Consider the following 23384-nt stretch of genomic DNA (forward strand, 5'->3'; position numbering starts at 1 on the left):
ATTGTTTTAACGAAAAACTTTCCGATTTTTCGAGGAACTTCAGGATTTGTTCAGTAGGGATCAACAGGTAAATTCTTGGTAGGAATTGTCTCGTTCGTGCAGGATTTACGATTATTATATTGTTATATTTTGATTTCCTAATCTTGATTTGTGACTGTTGGTTAGACGAGTTTCTTCTGCTACGAATTTAATCTTGATATCTCTACGTTTGTTATTGTTTGAAGCACGGTAGATTTTAACGTTTCTAATTTTGTATCATGACTTTTGTTTGCCATATCCCGTAGTTCCATACCGTAAATTCGGATGGGCTTGATGATTGTTTCATAAATTAAGGGTTTCTTATTTAAAATTAATTCAGAGCTTCTACTGAAATTCGATTAATCTTGAAATATAGTGTTTCCATATCAGTCGTGAATCCAAGTGCATTCCTAAGTATCTGATCAAAAGAATTATTGCTATTCGTGTTGATTTTTAAGACTGTTATTTTTTATCTTTGGCAAAGGGGTTAACCGAAATATTCGTTTCCTTGTGTTTCCGTTTTACGATTCGAGTCCTATCGAGTCAGATAGCGCCGATACCCGGGCACTTAATGCTCGCGAGATATTTAAAGCATGACCGTAAAACTCGATATAAGGCCTCGGATAACGGTTATCGCCTCCACAGATTGTTCTCCCTTTCAGATCAGTATCTGATTCGATGCTACCTCCTCAAACCCGAGAATTATCGGGATATCGTGTTAGTATCTGGATAAGGATACCTTGAATGAAAAACCAGGCGAAGGATGTGAAATACTCCTTTAATAATACCTGACGAAGCAAATATATATAAATCTATGATACATCCCGCGGCTCGGTGACCGCCCGTTTAAATAGAACTCGTCTCTCGTCGTTCCTCGGCGTCGGCCGATCGAGCAACACCGCGCGAACGGGAAACGATACATCAAACCGAGCGAACGTTGATCCTCCGCGTAAATTTTCCCTATCTTTTTACAATCCTTAAAATAGTCCGGTAATAAAACTCGTCCCCGTTTCGCTGCTCGAGGGCGCGCACTCTTCGTCTACTCCCGACGAACGATTAAGGAGAAAATGAACGCGAGAACAGGAATTTTGCTTAGTCTTCGTTCTCCATATCGTACACTTTATATCACAGACAATCGACGATGGTCGTCGTTATGAGACTCTCGTCGCGTTGACGGAATCCTGGTCGGGTTTGGTGGGCAGCGGCCTGTTCGCCATCTTGCTAGCCGGCGTCGAGGTTTGGGGTTCAGGTAGTTCCGAGTAGAGGTGAGCAGTGGCGTCGGAGGGCTCGGCGTATTCGCACAGCAGCGAGTTGGGCCTCTTGTTGTTGCTCGACTTGGTGCCCAGGATGCTCTCGCCCAGAGCCTTGAGGAAGCTCATCGGCCTACCTTGGTTTCTGGGTGGTTCGAACTTGGGACTGTCGGGGGGCCTGTGGTTCTCGGTCTTCGTGCCGCCGTACTGGCTCGCGTGGGCGTTGATCAGGTGATCGTTGACGACGTCCGGGGGCAACGGTTGCGGCGCTCTTCCGGCCAGAGTCGCCAGGACGGGTTGTGAGAGTCGACTGGTGCTGGGCACTGTCTCGTCACCGGGCAATTCCGCGTACAAGTAGTTCTGCTCGGTGGGTTTCTGATCGCGGGGCTCCGTGTACTCGGTCAACGGAGGCCTTGGTTCGATTCCACTGGGCAGCAGCTTCTCCAACGACGGGGCCTTGGTGCCCACGCTGACGGACGGCTTCGGGGGACCCCTGTTCTTCCGTCTGGGTCTGATCACGTCGTACGCGTTCTCCTCCCTGTCCGAGGGCTGTCTGTCGTTGTTGTTGTTGCAGCTCTCCTCCACTTTGATGAGATCGTACAGGTGCTCTATCATGTCCCTGGCCTGGTTGTAGTTGTCGGGATCGTTCAATCTCTCCCTGAGGTCCCTGAGATACTCCTCCGTGAGCTCCTCGGGCAAGGTTTGCGTGGCCTTGTTCTCGGTGTAGGGATAGAGCCCGTCCGCGCCCTCCTCGTCGTCCTCCGTCGCCTCCGGCTGGGTCTCTACCTCGAGGATTCTAGTCTCCGGCTGCAGGCCTGCGTACTCGTGCACACTCAGTCTGGAGATCGACCTGGCCGAGGTGGCGGCCGTCATCCCGCTGCTGGGCGACAACCAGCTGGCGAGATTCATCAGATGACCGGACGTCAGCTTCGGGCACACGCCACTTCTGCGCATGTAGAGGATCCCGGAGGCCAGGATCACCACCAGCACGATAAACACCGCTACCACGCAGATCACCACGATGATCCTCTTCTCGCGTTGCAGCTGCTCCGAGTCGCTCATCTCCAGGTCGAAGTACCCCTTGTGACGCGGGTACACGTGAGGACCGACGCTGGGCGGACTAACGCTCGGCTTCGGTTTCGCGGACGGTTTCTCGCAGTTTATGTGATCGCCCGCCGTGCAGATTATCTGGGTGAAGTTCTTCATGGACATGTAGCCCTGAGGCAGGTTGAAGCATCTGTCCAGGAGCTGGTCGACCACGCAGAAGCTCGAGTCCATCATCCACGAGACGGAACTGTTCTTGCCGGTCACCTCGCGTATCCAACTGTCCAGGTTGCAGCTGCACTTCTCCTTGAAGTAATTGTTGCCCACGCGGGCGGTGTTCACTCGCTGCGAGATCGCGGCGAACTTCAGAGAACCGGGCCGCGCCCTTTGGATATGGTTTCCCGTAAAGGAAAACTCGAAATTAGGAGCCGAGGTCGCGTCCACCTCTGCCATGATCGCGTCGGTGTCCAGATCGACGAACAGATTGTAATCGATGGCTATGTGGTTCCACTGGTGCAGAACGATCGCGCCCTGATGGAGGTTCTGGAACTCGTTGTTGTTGAAGCTGACCGTGGCCGCGGATATGTCGATGGCACCGGTCTCCACGTCGGATAATCTGGGAAATTGAGAAGAACTTTTTTTTTTTTTAACTTATTTGCGAGGAATACAAGTTGCATCGCCCCGAGAAGTGAAAGTTAGTTTCGTGTCCACGTTCGCGTGATATCGAGGTAATAACTTGGTGCGCAATTAAACTTTTGCTCCGGGTGTCCAGGATATGATTGGCGACATGGTGGATTGAGAGTGGTGTTAAGTCACATTTTAGCTATTCTGCGTAAAATGATGTTTCGCGTAGATAACCATTGAGATGGACTGTAATTTGCGATTTTGTAACTGAAACGAGCAACCCAGCGATCCATTTTGTCGAAAAGAATAGTACTCAATTTTTGATGAAGTTTCAAACAACGATAAAAGGTTTTCAGTAATAGAATAGAAGCTGTTGTATCGAACTGTAATCGATAAATCTTCGCGTGGGTGACCCAGGTGTTGCACAGAGGAGTGCACAGGTAAAACGACGGATAAAAGTCATACCTCGAATATTGTATCGTGAGATTGTCGTGACCAGCCTTGAAGGCTCCTCTCTCGATGCTCTTCAATCGAACGTCGACGAACTCGAGGCTCTGGATGAGCGCCCTGTCGCTGAACGCGCCGGTTTCGATTTCCAGGATGGACGCGTTGCTGATGGTCACGCTGAAGATCGTCATGGCGCAGAAAGCATCTTTACGGATCACTTTCGTCCAAATATCGTCCATGCGGACCTCCGCGATCGCCGATGGAAAGACCGCCGTCGGTAGCTCCGTGATTCTCACGCTTTGGAACATAATCTGTGCCGAGTAATCAGATAATCGAGATTATAGGAAAATCGTCGGTCAGGCTCGTGCAGCTGTTGGAAAGTAGCCAACTGCTAGGCAAACTTATTTCCCGCTCGTTTGACGAGATAGTTGCTGCCAGCAAGCCAAACGGGAAAATAAACACAGACACATTTGGGTTCCGTCTTTTTATAAACGCGACGGATTCGCAATTTTTGATTTGAAAAGAACTCGAATCGTGTAACTTTTAACCGAATACTCTTCAATTTTCCAGCTAAACGCGCCTGTATGAACAATTTCCTGAAATCGATACAACGGTGAACGTGCGGAATTGTAAACAAATGAATCGCGCGTTTCGACTCGGTTTGATAATATATTGACAGTAAAATTTTTGTATTTTTCCAGAGTTTGCAATGTCCGGATGACGAAGGAAAACAAATAAAATGTGTACGGGAAATTAATTGATGGATTTTGCGATGCTATGTTTGAATAAAAGATTAACCGGAGCAACGATGCACAGAATACTGGACTGCAGGATCGATCGAAGCCTCGATTTAATTATAATCTGAAACTTTTATTGGTCGTTCGCGACTCTAATCCCTACGATGTAGGTGAAACTGTTACGGTTATGTTTGTTCGCCTACTATGTAGGAAGTTACGAGCAATTCGATCCGTGCAAAAGGGATACAATTTTGAACATTGAAAGTACGAGGCTGAAAATTTACGAATTAAAATTAAAAGTTGCCGACTAGAAGAGAATAACATCGAGTAGATAAAGTTTCTTCAACGACGTGAGATATCAAGTAAAAGAAATCGTTGTTTCCCCATCCACCGGATAAAGGGATTAAATAGACCCGAAGAGAAAAGACTGTTAAGCAGTCCTTAATTTTCTTTATCCGTTGGATAAAGGGATTCGGTTGATCCGCTGACCTTGGTCGCTGGTCCATGCCTGCCGTGTTGAGAAGATTCGAGCTTGAACGCGTTGCTGGACAGCTCCAGGGTGGGCACCTCCCTGACCGCTATCCAGAGCAATCGCGAGAAGGCGTTCGGTTTGATCCCCACGTGTCTGCATCTCGATATCGAGACGCTCAGCGTCCCGCGCGAGTTCCTGAACGCGTGGCTCTCGAGGATGACGCTGTTGCACTCGGACACCTCGAGGTGCGTGTTCGGGGCGCTCAGGTTCTGAAAGGCCTGCCTCTTGGCCACCAGGCTGTAAATACCCGACACGTGAACCCGCTTCAGAGGCGCGCCGTCCGCGAACGCGCCTGACTGGATCCTCAACTCCCTGCAGTGGGAAACCTCCACGTCCATCACGTCCACCGGAATGGCTCCCTCCAGTAACTCCACGTCCTGCCGACAAAAAATCCAAATAAAATTGGTCGTTACGACGGTGAACCTGGACGTGTTAGGTTGTCGGGGGCGTTGATCGGTGGAGAAGGTATTTTAATCTCTGGCAGGGTTATTCCGGAGGATGATCCTGCGGTGCGCCATTGTGTGGCGAACAGGTAGATCGACTGCTTTGTACGAAATGTTTTAGAAAGCGTTAGTGTCCCAAGAGATGAAAACTTGAATCACGAGGGAATAATGTTATAACGCGGGTAGGAAAAACAAATTTTGTTGTTGTTAATGTATCCATGAATTCTCGCTATAGTCGTGAAGAATAAAAAAAGAAAAATAACCCAATCGGTTGTGAGTAGTAGTTTAGAGTACTTGTGGCTGACCGAGTCTAAAAGGGGTCGCCAGACGACGATGGCCTCGGTCGAACGAAAGGGAAGTGGAATTACAGTTGTCATAAAATTTCTGTTATAAGCACCATCCTCCCCCTAATTCCGTAACGATGAAAAGAGTCGACGAGGGTCTTTTAATGGACCGCTCGAGAATAATTTCTGAGAATAATTTGCGTATTACGGGTCCGGCGGCGGCAAATGGTAATTAAATAGTTAAAAATCTCCATAATGAAGCCGGAAGTCCTTTGGCCTGTCGCGTTTTAAAGTCAACAAGTGAATTCCTATCGGAGCGAATTACTCGAGGCAATTGCGAAACCGCCCGCAGAGGGAAAAAGGGAAAAGGAAAACGCGACAAACTGGGACGCTCTCTTGAATTAACGTCACGCAACAATTAATGCCTCGGCTGTTAATTGATCGGTCGTGTCATCGACCCTTACAAATTCGCGGTTCAATTAAATTTCCCCGATCGAAATCAAATTTCGCGCAATCGACCCATCCTTCGTTCATTTAATTCAATTAGGTTGTAACATCAATGCGGCAACGGGTCGCGTGTCATCGGCGAATTTAGAGTAATATCCAACTCGTGCTAATTTTGTGCCAGTACTGTGTTCTTACGAATACTCTTAATACTAACTTCTCTGTTTCCAAGAAATTTAAAGATGGTCATAGAGAAACTAACGGGACCAAGTGCAAAGATCAGAACAGGGAATTTAATCTTTGTTTATACGATTATTCATAGTTACGTGCGACGAAAGCTTGAATATGCATAGAATAGGGAACAATCCTGAATATTTAAAAATATTCTAGAGTTATTTTAATAGAGAGGAATGCGGTGGAAAAATGTTCTACCATAGAAAGGTTCTATTATTCTACATAGTATATCCTTACGGAATATCTTTTCTCCTATTCGATCGTTATTCCTGACAATTTAACATGAAAATGGAAATGTATGCGTTCAGAACTAGAAATAACATCACGAAACAGGAGACGATTATTAATAAATGGTATTGTAATATTAATAAGTTGCAAGAGTTGAAGACAATTAATATCTACGTTATTATACCACTCTTCATTGAGAATGCATCATTTCGAGCAAGGAATATTATTTCAGAAAATAATCGATGTATTTTCCAGGTATGAATTTTCTATTTTTGTTTTCGTGGTTCTATTATCGAGAAATTGGTTTATCAGAAACGTTTTATCGCTCGATTATTTCCGATAATCGATGCGCCACTGAATTTTCCTCTTCAAACCGTTCCCTCGGCAGCATCGTTTTCCGAAACACGAAAGATCCTCGAAATCGAGTACGCTCGGAAGCGATTCTCTATGTTCACGGACCGGAAGATGAATCCGTAATGAGGCGGAAACCATTCACAGCGCGAGTCTTCGTGAAAAATAAATCACGTCAGCTGAAACACGCAATTACCGAGAATATCTGTATCGTGCAGCGTTTGCCCAAGGTTCTGCGTTTACATATTTATTATATAATGCATGCGTCGTAACGAGACGCTGGCAAACCGATGCTATTCCAGAATTGCCATTTTGTAACGCGAAAAGGACTGCTAACGAAGTCATGGGCATCACTTTGCAGTCGCGTTCCCTTTGAACCACCGACGATAAAACGGAACAGAAAAAAAAATTCACCCAGAAATTCGAATAAGCAACTAACGCGAGAAATCGAATTTTCCCTTGTCTCTCGTTAAACCACGAAACGAGCCAATTGTCTCGTCTTCGTTCCCTCGTCACCGTTAAAATTCGTATGTTTCGATGTAAATTTATGGATTTATTGTAAACGAAACGCGGAGCGCTGTTTCACCGTGATTATAAATGGGCAGCGTCAAAAGTCGGCGACGTCGATCGAATCGGCTCGCTTGCCATTAGCACGCAAACGTCGATACGGCGTTTGAGTTTTCGGTGCCATACTAATCACGTTCTCAGCGAAAGAGCAAGGGAGACTGCGGTGAGAGAGAAATTGTTGGCCCACGACGGGTTACCTTTAAAAGTACTTCCGCTGACGTCGGCTTCCTGGCCGTTCCCCGCTATCTGTACGTTTGTCAGCGCGCCAGTTTAATGAAATGTTCGAACGCCATGCCAAGCAATAATTCCGCTGTTTCCCCACTGCTCTTTTAAACGCTGGAACGCGAAACGAGTCGCAATCCCGTATACGGAATTATGAAATCGAGAATTCCATTCGGAGGGAGTCGTTACCGCGGGCAAAATTTCGAGAGAACAATAGGCGAACAACGTACGATCCGTTATTTGTCGTACGACCAAAACAAAGCGTTCAACGAGTGGCTGGTTCGATCGAATAAACGGAATTTTTATTTTAAACAATTTTATTTGCAACGATATTATTCATCGACGATCAGTGAAATTTTGGAGAATTGTAAGCGATTGCGTTTTACTTTCGACGAGCAGGGCTGCGCACAAATGGTTAATTATGTTTCGATCAATGGTCGTTTTAAACTTCCGGGGCCCAATTACATTTCAACTTTCAACGGTTGTCGATACGCTCTCAATTAAATCTCACTTGCAGTCAGTTTCAATTAACCTAGTAAACAGGATGTTTCGTGAAACGGGGCACGACTTCGAAGGTGAGTTCGACACAAATATTGAGGAACGTTCGTATAAATAGCTGTCCTGCCTATTTTTGCTATCGAATTACCTCAGATTTTACAATTTTAACAATTCATAATGTTTTATTAATGGTTTCAAACCGAGCGTAATACGTTTCGCTGGTATATTTAGAACTGAGATTCGGCATCTTACAGCGCGACATTATGAATCATTTATGAGCACTTTGATAATGTTCGATGAATCATTTCAATCCTATCTCTCGTCAAGGATTCTCCCTAAAACTTTAGTAACATTTTCTGTAACGATGGATATATAATTATAGTAGTCGATTAACCAAACAGAATATTTTTACACTTGTGTATTACATACATGCTAGTTTCTTTCACGCAAAAACCTACACGTACTCGTAGATTTAATGCCTACATCATTATCGAATCACCTCTCGTTCAAAACATCCGCCATTTCTAGGAAACGGCTATCCAGTGTCTGGACTATACAGTGGGTAATTATAGTTGTAATTACAGAATTATAATTTCCACGGTTCGTCTACACATTGTACCATCCCGTAAGGTTAAACGAGTAAAAGAATAATGAAAGGAAACAAGATTGAACCGGACTTCTAAGCTGAAATCGACCAATAACTAAAAACAAACACGACTTTACTGAAACTTCGAAAGAAAATTCAGAGTTTGTTGGCAGGTAATTCGCGAGCGTCTCGGATGCAACTCCGTCGAACAAATTAGCGACAGATAGAGACGATACGGTCGCGACACCTTGGGAAACACCGGGCGTAATATTAACGCTCGCAGGAGGAAACTTTTCCGTCCAATTTGCGAGAGGGGTAGAAAAATGGAGTACGCTTGTCGCTTTGGATCGGCTGTGCCTCATTTTTCCTCGGGATTCCCCGAACACGCGCGCGCCCCCGGTGATTTATATTCGCCCCCGCCGCGAAGTTTATCTTCGCGGAAACGGGAGAGCGGGTTCCGGGGGAGTTTCCCCGGTAACGTTTCGTAGAAGCTTCGAAAACGCTTTTCCCACGGTGTTGGCCCACCGTGGCGTAAACAGAAAAAGACCTGAGAAATCTAAGCGCGATACGAGTCGCGGGAGAATTTGAAATTTACATGTGAAAACGCGTGGCCCCTGCGTCCGGTGCACCGTGTTACGTCGTCGATGGGAACGATAGCGCGAACGAACGGTCCTTGAATGCAGGATACGCGCACGGTGTATCGAAGGGAGCGTCCAGAAGGCTATTTTTTCGAGCAACGAACAGGTATCTCGAAGAAGAAGGGCGTTCCCCTACAAAAGACTCCGGGATAGGAGGGTTCATTGTGTCTAGAGCCGGTTTCGAGGAGTCTTACGCTCGGTGCTTCCACGGGTCGAACGACAGAGTCGACGCGTCGCGTCAATCCGCGGGATAAGTCTCCCGCTAGAGATGCTCTAATCCCTTAATACCCTCGTATCTCGTGCCCTTTCCACGGTTGCGCGACAACGGTGAAACTTTCCCGCCCTCGTCAACCTGTGCCACTACAAAACACGAGCCAGAAACGACCCGGAAAAGTACCCGCTTGGAAACGCTCGAGGGAGCATTCTGAGGAGGATGATCGAAATCCGTGGCAAGACACGCTTGTTCGGTCAGTTTCAACCCTCGACCCTCGCGGCTCGGGTCCTTTTCTCACCCTGGGAGACTTTATTCGAACGATAGATTATCCGTGTTTCATCCAATTTCTATTTGTACTGGACAAGCATCGATTAAAGGGTTTCTTTTTCCTTTCCTTGACGAGGCTAAGTATGCCCAATTACGCTCGACTTTGATATATGAATTTTATGTTATTTAGGAACGATAGATGCATACAGAGTTATAATGTAATTATAATTTTTTTTTCGTTCATAACGATTCAACTGTTGTTGAACGATGGATACACGAAGAAAATATGAATAACAACAACATACAGACTTGCATTGGTTTAACAGAGAATTTGATCGAGGATGATTTAAATAAACGTGCTGTAAAATATTAGTGGATTACAAACGAAATTAACAAACTGGAATGTCAAGTGGTTTCCGATCTGTTTAAATCTCCATTATAGCGTACGAATATTGGAACCCTTTTCTTCCCAAATAATTTTCTTCTACCGTTTAACAACCGTTTTTGGAAGACAAGGAATAAATTCTGTATTCTTTTTTGAAATATATTCACGGTATAAAAAGTACATTGCATTTTAAGACTCAAGGAGCCAGTCTGTTACCGCATCGAGCAAACATCGATGGAGAGAGGGTCGATAGCACGGCGCTAACGTTAAGAGCCCAGGGAAAAGTTTCGAAGATTTTCCTCTTTCCACCATTTCGACGGAGGGACTTCCTATTTTTCGAGGGGGGTTTCCGAAAATTTGTTTATCTTTCCCCGTCACGCTATTCTCGGTACGAGTCCTCCGGCGTTTCGCCTCTTGTCGAGCCCTCGCGGAAAGCCTGCCCCTTCACCTTGGACTCTTCCCCTTTTTGGAGAGCTAAATTCGTTATCTGGGGATATTTTTGGCCCCGCGAGATATCACAACATCCATTTGGAACGCACGGGCTAAGCGATTCTAGCCGCGACCGGGCTTGATTCATTGTAATGCGCTCGGCGAAGCCCGCGGAAAGAAATACGATCGTTTTCCACGGAAAGTGCGCGCGAGGAATAATTAAATAATTGTTGCGCCGCTGACGGTCTTGTAAATCACGACGCAGCATCTGGTTGCACTTCGTACTCCACGCTCGGCGCGGTGGTTTTCGTTCAGTGTGAAAGATACTCCGCGAGAAGATCCAATTTCTAACAGGATTCCATCTTGTTTGCTTTACGATTTTTTCTGTTAAGCAAGATTTCCCAGGACAGGGCTTCCTATCCAAATTAACTTTTCAAACAGTTTCAAAGCGTACACAGTGACCCAAATAAGAAATAAATTTCACTGCTCACTATTATATCGATATAGTGCAGCTTAAATATTTCTAAACCGTACAGAGACTTATTCGACGAACTTTCGAGATCCTTTTCTCTATGCACAACGTAGATTATTTTCCACTAACATCTTCATTTGATAGATACCAACCGCCTGTGGGAGGGGTTCGCGTCTCGAAGGCAGAGATTGCCTGCTTTAAATTGAGAAAACCATTTGCGGAACGGTACTCTCGCTCGTAGCATAAATCTGTTTTTCCGCTTCTGCGACATTTTCATTTTTACGATAATAAAGACGCATCGTACGCTGAAAATGCACTTTATTATCCTTTATTACGCGCTCTTCTGCACAACTTAAAAAAAAGAGAACAGACGATTCGGCATTCAAACCAGAATGAAAATAAAGTTTGCTTCTCTGACGAGGATTTCACTTTCGTTGGCAATTTGTCTCAAAATATGAAGAACTCACGGCGAATTAACGATTCTCAAGTATTCAAACGCGCCTCAAAGAGCTAAGAGAACCATCCGGGGGTTCATTAGCGATCCGGATGATTCACGTTGTCGCGTCTCTGCGCTTCTAACTTGGGCTTTCCTAGCGCAGTTACGTCGCCGGTAACGCGAAGCCGTGTTCCACCAGCTCTTACAGTGTTCCTTTTATTTTTTATCCTCGCCATTCTCCATCCAGTGCGATTTACCGGCTCGATTTCAACCGACGCGTTCGCCTTGAACTCACGGCGAGCTCAGGTGGAAAGGAATCGCGTCCCGGTGGCGCGTCGTCGACAAAGTACCTCGTCGACGACGTCGCCAGCCGCGCGGATTAACGCCCACGCGAATGATTGTTAATTGGACCGGGCGAACGGTACCGTAGGTTGCAAACGGATGAAAACGGTGTCAGGGAATCCGACGCTGAGAACAATCAGGCCAGTGTGCCTGGAAAGTCTTTCAAAGCTAACAGCCGTGGACTCTGTTCCGCGATCGCAGCCTCGATTAAGGCTCTTCGTTACAAACATGCTTCCCTACGCGCTTCTTTCCTCGAAAAGTGTAGCGAGGTTTTTTTCACGTCGGCAAGAAACGGTGGCAGTATTTCGTAATCGAGTCCCTGTCTGTTTTTTTGGGGGCATACGAGACAAACGGAAGCTTTGTTCGGGGTGTCTATGTTTCTTTAAAAAATGCATTTCTTTCTGTGCGATCAAAAATTAAATAGAATTTCATTGCATGGTAAATACGAAAACTCATCGTTGCGTGCGTTACTTCGAGATGAATTAATATAATTTGTAAGTTGGAGTCAGTGACACATCATGGCCCTGGAAAGAACGAAGCGTAAAGTCCGACGATGACTAAACTCGAGGGGATAAAATGAAATTACAACGCCTAGAAAGATCGCCACGAGAGAAGACTGCTCGATAAGTGAAATTAATACACGGTATCAAATTATCCATTTCGTAAATCTGTTTCTACTAGAAATATGCGACAGGGAAACTAGTCCCGCTCGTGACCCAGATAATATTATTGTTTGATATTTTTTAAATACGCTTCCAGCGGATCGTCGAAGGTAGATTAGACGATTGCACCAGCGCGTGAGAAATTCCTTGCTCGACTGCGGCGCGCATAGTTTGAAATTAAATTGTAAGGCGAGGGGTTAACCAGCGTTGAAATTTCATTTCACACGGAAGACGAAACCGATCGCGTGACCAAGAACGATCGAGGACAGGGTGCGGCGATGCGACTGCAAGTGCTTCCTGCCGACCACTCCTGACCTGTCACTCTATTAAGAAATGAACTCGGAACGGAACCGTCGAATTACATTCTGTTTCGCTTATTACCGCAATCTTTGCATTGAAACAACGGTCCACGGATCGCGCGCGATACCGTTTCAACGCTGCTCGTTCGTTTTACCTCGGACGTTCTCAAACCCTCGATATCGACGTTCCATCGTTCGTACCCCATCAATTAAACACGATAAATCCTCGAATTCGGTAATTCCACGGATTAAAAATAATTGATCGAATATCAAACATCAACTGTCCCTATTATTCTAAATTATATCGTTTGCACATTTTATTTGCACACGCAAAATTTGCACAAGGGAAAAGTTCTTGCATAGGTAAAAATTTCGTTCGATCGAGCGAACGTCTCGAATAATTTATTATACGGTGGTCTTATCGAAGAAAATTTTACGCTGCTCGAGGATGCAGTAGCGGAGGGCAAGATCAATTAAGAAGCCAGTTCGCTAAATATATCAGGTTCTCAGTTTCGTAGGATAAAATACGAGAAGGGGATTTATGCTCGCGATTCCTCGTAACGCACGACAGGAGATTCGAAACATTTTCTCGGGTGCATCGGTGACGTCACGGTCGGTGCATTGCTCGGAACAGCTGGTAGGATCTTCGAAATAAAGAAGGAACGGGGCCACGAACGGACGGGAAACGCTTCCTACCAGTTTCGTACGCGAGTCGCCAGATATACAGGGACCCGTTTCCACGCTCGATGAATGACTAAGACCGCTCTTAAAATTCGTGCCATTTTGCGCGCTGACTCAAAGGATGAGACGGGGATAACGCCGGCTATTTCTGCATCTAGCCGCCCCGGCACAAAGAGGACCTTCGGTTATGGACGACGCTCGAATTCGACGCCCCGAACTCCGGTTTTGTTCGCGAATTAATTGCGCAATTATGGGAACAAGAGTAATGGCTCTGTTATCAAAGAAAATAATAATCACGGAATCGTTACGCTGGGATATTCTTGGGTGATGTTTGGCCTTCGACGCGGAGGAACTAGTTTTTAGTAGTAGGTACGAGCACCACCTGGACCGTTATTTAAAGCTTGCGGTGCTCGACACGTCATAAATGCGTGTTGTCGATCAAAGTTGCGGTGATGCTAGGAAGTGGTTGCAATCTTGAACAGGTTGTCGAACACGTGATCCGAAACATTAGATTTCACTGATCGATCGATCTTTAATAACGAAAAATAAGAAAATTCGAAGATACGACGGTTCATGATTTTATATCGGATTTTGACGTTGTCGAGTATCTTATAAAAGTAACTGAAATAGCACTCGAGAAAACAATTCTGTTTATCGCTAGTTTCAAAGATTTCTACAGTCTCGGTGCTGTCGGCTGAAGTTCAAACCGCAGGAATCGATCCTCAGGCGTAATTCGAAAACACTTTCCAAGAATATAAAAATAAAGAAGTCTCGAGGGTAATAAAAGTTCTCCAAACTACGCCGAAAACTTTCCAACGCCCGACTCATGCAACGCGTTACGAATCAAGTTTATATTTTCACTTTCTCGTGCAAGAAACTTCCTCCGGTTGCTGAATCGTCGATATTTACACTGCCATTCGAACGTTAGGTTATTCTATCTTTGTAGAAACGAACTTTTGCGCGAATATAGTTGGAGAATTTTACTGTTTCGTATAAACTCTTTAAATATTTCGGGGGTGACATTCTTTCTATAAAATGTACGAACGTGTTACAGGAACTCCCAGCGTCCAAATATAATTTTCACCGTCGGTTTAGTATTTTCCAGTGAATACGATGTATCATAAATTTCTTTGTCCAGACTGTCTCGACATTGGACCGGCTGGAACGAAATGCGATGTCCAGACAGTCTAGACGTAGGACCGCAAGGGGCGAAAGAACATTAGTTAGGTATGATACAAAATATAAACTGCTCGTCGCAAATATTCTTTGGACAAACAGGAAAGCTTTTTTTCGTATACAATGTTCACTTCTTTCAAAATAATCGTAGAAAGATTACCTAGAATTCACCGAAATAAAATATCTAACTCCAAATCAAGATTCATTGTTCAGAAAACGAAAGAGACTGTTCTAAAATACATTGGGAATTAGGATTGAAAAATTAACACAAATAAATGTTTTATTAGTCCAAACGAGGAACAGATGTTAGGCTTCTCGTTGTCGCCACCAGGATGTACACTTTGGTACCACTTCCCCTCGTCGTTTTCTCTTTTTAACAGCGGTGGGAATAATTTAAATGTTAGTGATACGTGATAATATTTCCTTTAAAGCCTTTGCGTACGCACGAAAACAGGTTTATTTATTTTAAACCTCCAAGGGTGCTCCTTACTTTGGAGCAACGTACGTTCGTGCAACGAAAAAACTCCGAAACTCGTTACCTCGTTATCAACAACCCACATAACCATGCATCGTCGGCGCGATACCTTTGAAGGAGAGAAAGAAGAAGAGAAAAAAAGGAATCTTTAGAAGGATGGCCACCGTATGGTGTAAAGTTTCAATGGGGAGGGATGGCGGAGAGCTGCAGCAGCGAGGAAATCCTAACGGAGTAATCGAATTTAGTCGTCGGCCGGGTTATAAGCAACAAGAGGGATGATGTTACAACCCTTGTTCGTTGGGTTTTCGCTTTTCGAAGGTTTCCCCGTAAAACTCGCTGCCATGGACAGCGAGAACGCAGTCGTTCGGACGAAGGGTCGCGTACGAGGAGCTGCGCCCCGAGGCGTCGTCTGAAGAGAAAGAAAACAAACGGAAGGAAACACAAAGTCCCCTGGAACGATTCTGGGCCCCCAGGGAGTCGAGAAAGGAATACCTACGAGTTGCAAGTCGAAATTATACAAGGGTCGACTCCCTACTCCAAGTATAAACAAATGATTTAAGATCGTAACGACGGATGGTGCGTTCCAGCGCGACGAGATCTCGGTAAACACCGAGAACCGGCGCTTCGGAGACATAAACCGAGTTTAATTAAGCCCGCAATTAGCCATCCTTTACCTGTAGACGGAGAGACCGGAAGCTCGTGGCGCGTTTGGTCGAAAAATAGGCCGAGCAAAGTGTATGGACGCGGAGGCGTTAAACGGCACCGTCGAAGATAAATTATGGCGGATCAAGCAACCGCTTCTCGAAAAACAATCGAAGCTTGGCCGACTTTGCGCCGAACGTTCTCAAAACCTCGCGGTTCCAAGTATCGGTCGGAGAATTTATGAATTCGAACGATCTTTCTTAGTGGAACTGAAATATTCAAACAATTCGCGAACGTTTTTAACGACGATGCTTTCCCTTTTATAAATATGTATAAGGCCCGTCATCCTCAACTTTCCTTATCAAGGGGAACGAAGGTCTCAGAAACTTTAATTCAGCCATGACCTCCAATCGCTTGAAACTTTTATTCCCGACACATTTCCAATAACGATCGTCTGGATAATCGATTCAGGTAAAAAGAGCATCGTCCAATGATTTACTCGAATTACTCGAATATAATCCCAACTGGGAGGAATACGTTCTGTCGGTGCAATTCTTTGCCGAACGTCGAAAAGCAGTATAATTTATAGTTTCCGTGGAAACTTGTGCCAGCGACATTAAGCGCGACGATATAAATTACGAAGAGAAATTACTCTTCGAAACACAAACAGCTCTTGGAATAATGTCTTCGTTTGAGGAGAACGGCTCCGGGGCGTTACGGGTGTATCACGGGAAAAGAGGTTTCGCCTCGAAGGCTCTTTCGAATCGTATTTCGAAGCACCCGTCGACCCTCAAATTATACGGCAGAAGAAATACTCGATCGAGAAGATAAATAATTAAGCAGTTTCGAGACACGTGCCGCGAATGCCGAGCACAAGCGCCGCCCAGCCGTTTCGATTTTAAGGCTACGAGTCACGAACTATCGGCGATCCGTCCGTTGAATCGGAATTGACGAACGACCGACAATGGTGCTCCCTGGATTATAATGGGTGATTCCCACCAGCACCAAAGGGACATGGCGTTCATGCTCGACGAAAAATATAGCATCGAGATTGCTTATATCGTCCGTTTGATACGTCTACCAAGCGAACAGTGGACACCAGAATAAATTAATTCCCAAGCAAGACTTATTATTAAATGATTGAATCAAAGATTCAGAGCTTGGTAAGCGCTTAGTGTGCGCTACTTTAGTCCGCATATAAAAAATAAGTACGGTATAAATTATGTCGTTGCTTAAGATTCCAGTGTTCAGACTAAATGGGACTGGTCGAACTTTCCTGCATCTTGAATTTTGAGTACATATTTATCAACACAAAAATTATAGATTGGAACGTAAGATGTGTTTACATTAACGCTTATCCTATTGGAAATAATTTTTAATCTATAAAATTAGCTTTATAGTGCACTCCAGAGTAAAAGAAATATTCACTTTTCAGTATGTGTTTATAGAACACGCGGATAAAATTTCAAGTCAATTGAAAGTCAGATTTCGAAAAATTGACATGTATATAGCCATGAAAAGGACGCGTAGGTGGTTGCATAATGCAAGTGGATGATTACTATCACTTTGCTCCTCTTTCAAGCAAAGAAGTTTTGTGACCTATATATGAAGATCTCGCATCTGATGACTAGATAAAGAGATGCTTAGGTATCCATACGCAAAACGGTAACAAAAGCTGGGATAATAGTCTTTGGCAATTTAACCCTAAGCATCTATTTCCTTCTGCAATGGAGACACTTATTTTTAAACCCTTCTTTCTTTCTACACACGAAGGACAATTGTATAACAATTATTATATATATAGTTATAACTGTATAACTATTGAAAAATGAAAGCGTACAAACATTAATCTCGACAGAATCACGTGAACAAGACCTTCGTTTTTTCGTGTACGCGCGTGGAAAGGATACTAAATTCCTCTTGAATGATCGCAGAGATAATTCAGAATCGTATTGGTGTCCGATGGGCAGCGATGTCTCTGAATGATTTGAATTTTCTTCGAAACACAGGGCACGGCTGATCGATTCTCATCAATTTTCGTAGATTTTCCGAGTCTTTTTTACGATACAAATTGTACAATAGCAACGGATCACCGTGACGCCGACACGTTGTTTTATCACGACGATGGGTTCAAACGTAACGAAGTCGAGACGAGAACAACGAAGCTTTCAGAAGTATTTGGAAAGTTACGTCTCTGTTTCCTTCGACGTGGAAATTGGCCGTGAGTAGTAAAGCTAAATGAAGAAACCCAGAAGCGGACTACCCTTTTCTGCTCGAGGATGGTCGGTGTTTATAGTTGTAATTCAAGCTGAGACGACGGTAATCGAGTTATTCGAGATTCGATTAACTGTGCCCGACGCGTTGGAAATACCGTCTTGTTCGTGGATAGAGTTAACAGTACAGAATTTTTCCTCCGCACGTCTCAATTGTCGTTTCCGGTTCGTGCATCCTGTATTCGATGAAACTCGATCGTGTTCCAAGCCATAAACCATTAATAGTCATTCTGTATCGATTCATATCGACGGAACGAACCTATTCTAGTCGGGAAAAAAGCAAATCGACGACTCGTTTCGCGCTTAAATCTTTCGAATTTTTTAACAAACCAGATTTAATCGAGATCATAACGTAAAACCCGAACGGATTCTATTTCCAAAAAACAATTACGATTCTCCAAATCGAAGATCAAACATAGGAGATTGATCTTGATAAAATTTATCTCGTAAAATATCGATGTGGCGAGGATGGAAACGTATTTTCTCGCTTCTCGCTGGAATTCGCGTTTCAATTTATGTCTAAGCGCTTTCATTACTTTACGATCCGCGTATAATTTTATCTTAGAAAATATTGAGCTCGATATTCGGGAGATTGGTCGCTGCTAATCGTTTTCGATAGTAATAATTTCGTTATCTAACCGGGCGAATGGGACGCCATACCCCGCCGTGGTCGCAAACTCTGCGAATCTATTTCTAAGCGAAGCGCATTTTCTCCGAGTCTTATCGAGCTTCCTCAAAACGACACTTCGTACGGGAGAAGTTTCGCCTTCTACGTTTATTTTTTTCCTCTGACAAAGCGACGAGTCTCTCCCGACGTCTTGGCGCGAATACCGCGGCACGTAGCTCCTAATGGCGAAGATAACGATATTATCTACATGATTCAGAGCCGAAGAAACGAACAATCGGCGAAACCTTTCATATCAAGGACGCCTCTGCTCGCGAGAAGTTGCAAGACTATAATTTCGTTTCACCGAAGTCTCAATTTTATTTACGGTAGAACTCGTTAGGCGCTCGTCAAAAGCAGCCTGTGATTCTCTACGTTTCAAGTTGCTCTTTGCACGACAATATATGTAGATTTTATCTCTGTGCGCAGCAGAAACGGTAATAATAATAATTTCGCTCGTAACTGACAGCACGCTAACCAAAAATAATAAAGTAAGAGCAGCATGCTCGAATTTTTCATCCCTTGGAATTATTATTCTTAGAGATTTATATTATATTTTCATTTCCAGCAAAATAATTTGTTTCTGGATTGCGTCTGCAACTTCTTATTACACGGTAATAACACGGAAGAAAATGAAACAACGTCAGCGAAGCGAACAATGAAAATAATTAAACGAGTAGAAAGCTTGGGAGAATTATGAATTAAATAATGTTTTAAATGTCTCGTGCTTTTTTTAATGGCAGTTTTACTTACCATTGCCATGGATAATCGAGACATCGCCGTAGCCACGAAATAAAAGTCTCCATCCTCTTGTATAATCCGCGGTATTAACTTTTGCGAGATAAATATCCATTACAACGTTGTTGACCGGGTACTTTGAATTTCAAAGTTTGAAACCAGAGATCAGAGACAGCTTGCATAGAGACGAAGTCGCGGAGGACAGAGTATGACAACGGAAGAAAATGAGCTAAAGGGAATGAGATTCTATGGTAATTCTGCGGTAGGAAAAGCGTCGCGAAGAAGCCGGGGTTCGAGAGTTCGATCTCTGGTAAATCTTAAGTCGGAGCACTGTGTAAAAGTTTCTCTTTATCGAGTATTGGAAGTCGAACGGGCATTCGTTACGCGACACAGATGCTGTCGAGCAAATGTTCGAACGAAACAAGGGTCTGGTTACTTTGCCCGGAAGCTAAGTCGAATTTTAAATTCCAGCTGACGCGGACCAACGATTATCTTGACCACCGTTCGACCATGTTTAAAACAAAACATGTTATCATCCGTGAATAAACGTTTCGATAAGGTTTCCTCGAGTCACAATATCGTATTTCTTATTTCGAATGTATTTCTTGAATATGCTTTAAAGTGATATAAAATATCGAATAAAATTTCTCCAATATTAAGTTCCATATTTTATGATACAATTCAGATCGACTTTGAAATTACTTATTTCTTATCGAGATTAATCCAATTCATTCGATGTTCAATTCTGGGAGATATAAATTGCTCTCGGTAATAGGAAAGTTCAAGTTCTGGCATTACGATCGATTGTGATTAAATCTCATCGTTGATTAGAAAATTTGATTTATCAGTATCGTTTTAACTCAGATTTGTTCGATCGAGGTTGATACGAGGCGCTCAAAGAGCATTTCTTTTTCGATTGTATGAAAAATGAAAACAGTATTGTAGTAGCAAATAATAAATTTGCATGAAAAACTCTCCCCTGTTTCGTTTCCATAAAAAAGACGAGACTTCAAGGCAAGTTGTGCTTCTTTCATGCAACGAAATTCAAATTCTACCCCAAAGTTTACCACGTTGCATGTGTTCCTTCGGAATTTTTGTTTTTCCTTTTACGCTGTGAGATTTGTCTCGCGCTTTCATTGTCAGGAAATGTATGGAAAAATATGGAACAGACTTTTCGAACGACAATCATCTGATTTCCACGTTCCGCGTATCGAATCGGTCTCGAGCTTTATAAAATCGTTGCACTCCATGATTCTTCGGTACATTAAGCTTTATTCGTTTACAATAATAACCACCGAGATGGAAGACTTCGTACGCTCCGAATGTATCTCGTAAAATTTCATTGAAACGTATATTTTTACGCTGAATCGCATATGAAATCTTGTTTGGTTTCAGAAACAAAAGAAAGGAAAGTCATCGTGGATTTAAAATTAGCTATTAGTCGCATTTGACGTCAGTAAATCAGGGGAGTATCTCCCACATAAAATCCACGAGAAGACGATAAGATAACCCAAAGCAAACGGCAGAAGCGCAACTGTGACTTGCGCTGTCAGGCACATTTCTACCAAGAACGGAAGTTCCGTTTCAAGTTGACACGACAGCTAGACTCGCGAGTGGAACAATGATAACGTTGCTGCACGGAATTACTCGGAATACGAGATGTGTTTTCGAAGATAGTCACGAGGCGATAATCGATAGTTTGGAATAGGATTAGCCAGAGCTCTCGAGCTACTGTTTACTTCGAATCATGTTGCGAATCGGTGTACGTACGGAAAGGAGAGACTCGTGAACACGAGATTCCAGGTAGTGCAAGCGGAGTTCAATGTCCGATCGATGGATCACCTTGCAAGAGACCAGTTCGCCCTAGATAGTAGGTGCTCGTATCGTCAAAATTACCGCAACACGCTTACGCGGATATACTTTGACCTCGAATTCCTTGGGAATCGAGGTTTATCGATCACTGTAATTCCAATGAACTTCAACGCGAGAGTTCCCCAGAGATATGTAAAACACAGCTTCCACGTTAAAACCGTCGCGGAACTTCTGTACGACTTCTACATACATATTTGAGTTGTTCAACTTCGAACCTAGAAATGCTAGAGTATCGGTATTCTGCGGTAAATTCGCAATTTCGTATTAACTTTGGAGCACTGTCAACTCGTCGATACGAAGAGGAAAGTTGCTAGTTTCGATGATGCACGAACTTTTTCAACTTCGTTTCGACATCTATAAAGTTTAGATAATCTGTTTTTACGTACGCTAATTTTTTATTTTTTTTTTGTATATAATTTAGAATCCACAGGGTATGAAGTAACCAACGAGCAAACCATTTTTATCGAACGAATATCGTTCTGGTTTATAGTCGACGAAAATTTTAAATAGTAGCGCGTGGGTGTTATAACATCGCCGGTGGTCAAACCGCAGCGTTTACGCCGCAAAACCACCGCATTTACGCGTACGCGTGCATTTCCGCGCGAATTTCGCGTGCCCCGAAAGCGTCACGGTTGTCACTGGAATGCCGGAAGTTAATTCGTGAAATGACGGTGCACGCGTTGACGTCCCTTCCTCCTGCAGCAGACGGAATTACTTTCGTCCAGCATATGGGCTAGCGACACACGAAACCGAGAGAAACATCCGATCCACCGCCATCATAACCGGGGCCCCCGTCCGAGGGATAATTCGGTTAATTGTCAGGCTGGGAGAACCGTGATCTAAAGTGGTGCTCTTTGGTGTGAAGATCGCCCACCAGCTTTTCGCGACAGCTTCATCTATTTATTTAGTAGCAATTCCGCCCCCTTTATGCTACGAATATTGATTTTTAACCATCGAAACTTTCCTATATACAAAAGGATTTTATATTTTGTTTACGACATAACACACAATACGTATACTCAAATTCCTTTTACAACAAAACCTCGAGCTCAAAGACTTTCAACCCTGACAGTATTCCTGGAAACCTTGTTCTCTAAACATTTTGGTCACGCCTCCTCTCGGGAAACGTTCCTCTCCAATCTATTCCTCCGACATGAAATTGCTTTTCATGCGTATGAAACCATCGTCTCCTCGTTATAGGAACAAAACGTCCACGCGTTACTCGAAGTATAATCGGAACGAAAATCACGATGCACTTCGGGGGCAATGGGCGCGTCTAGAAATCGACACAAAGGGTGCAACTTGAAATTAATAGACACGAAACGTCGGAGTACCATTCAATTTAAATAACTTTACTAGAAAATATTATCCAAAGGGTTTTAGAGAAAATATAAAGAACTGTTGCGTCACAACAAATATTCACAAACGACGAATAGAAATGAATGTAGATTTAAAGAATCCATTAGTGGAATCTACGTCAGGAATAAATTGACGCGTTAGATAATTATGACAAATGTGTCACGGCCATAGCTATTTCGTCCTTCACGTGCTTTCGACGTCTGAAATCTTAAACAGTGCTGGAGATTGTGGGTTACGCGAAGTACTTGAGAACCTCAAGTGCCTCTCTACGGTCGAAGCTACTGGAGCCGATATTCCTGTCAGCAATTTCGCCTTTAAATCGATGGAATATCATTTTGGTACGATCAATTCGATCGCAACTCTTTGAATTTGGCGTACTTACAGGGTTACGTTTAATATCCATCGTTTCAAGGTTGGAATGCACGCGAACCTTCTACGATAATCACCAGGCAAAAAACAAGATCCTCCGACCAAGATCGTACTCGATAAATCACATAAGAGACGTTCGAATGTGTTTTCCCACGCGCGGCGTCGCGTCCTTTGTAAAACGAGCCGAGACGAATTTCAGCTTCCGCGGAAACCTCGAGAAGCTCGCATTCGAACCGGAAACGCGGGAAGAGGCTATAGAAAAAACCTTGGTACACGTGACAGGGGCGTACCTAAAGTATTTGACACTCGCGGCAGGTTCTCCTTTTGGCACGCCTCCGAACAACTTCAAAATTTAACACTTCGACGGGCATGTAATTCGTTCCTGACACGGGAAACGTGTGGTTCGTAACGATTCGAATAAAATCTGAGAACCTTCCACCCCCGTCTTTAGCACGCTACTGACGCTTGGTTAATCTTGCTTG

General features: G+C 44.0%; 2 protein-coding genes across 3 annotated transcripts in view; one reads left to right on the forward strand and one right to left on the reverse strand.

Annotated features, from left to right (window-relative positions):
* Positions 1-23384, forward strand: part of Hiw (MYC binding protein highwire) — a 331194-nt gene that overhangs the window by 284087 nt on the left and 23723 nt on the right. The gene's annotated exons all lie outside the window — the stretch shown is intronic.
* LOC143342904 (uncharacterized) overlaps positions 783-23384 on the reverse strand; it is a 31690-nt gene continuing 9088 nt past the window's right edge. Inside the window, exons 2-4 of the mRNA XM_076767223.1 lie at positions 4610-5029; positions 3402-3694; positions 783-2928 (exon numbers count right to left, since the gene is read on the reverse strand). Coding sequence (XP_076623338.1) covers positions 1170-2928; positions 3402-3694; positions 4610-5029 — 2472 coding nt within the window. The 3' untranslated portion in view covers positions 783-1169. The remainder of the gene's footprint in view (positions 2929-3401; positions 3695-4609; positions 5030-23384) is intronic.

Source organism: Colletes latitarsis, chromosome 6 (assembly GCF_051014445.1).
Source record: "Colletes latitarsis isolate SP2378_abdomen chromosome 6, iyColLati1, whole genome shotgun sequence".
NCBI lineage: Eukaryota > Metazoa > Arthropoda > Insecta > Hymenoptera > Colletidae > Colletes > Colletes latitarsis.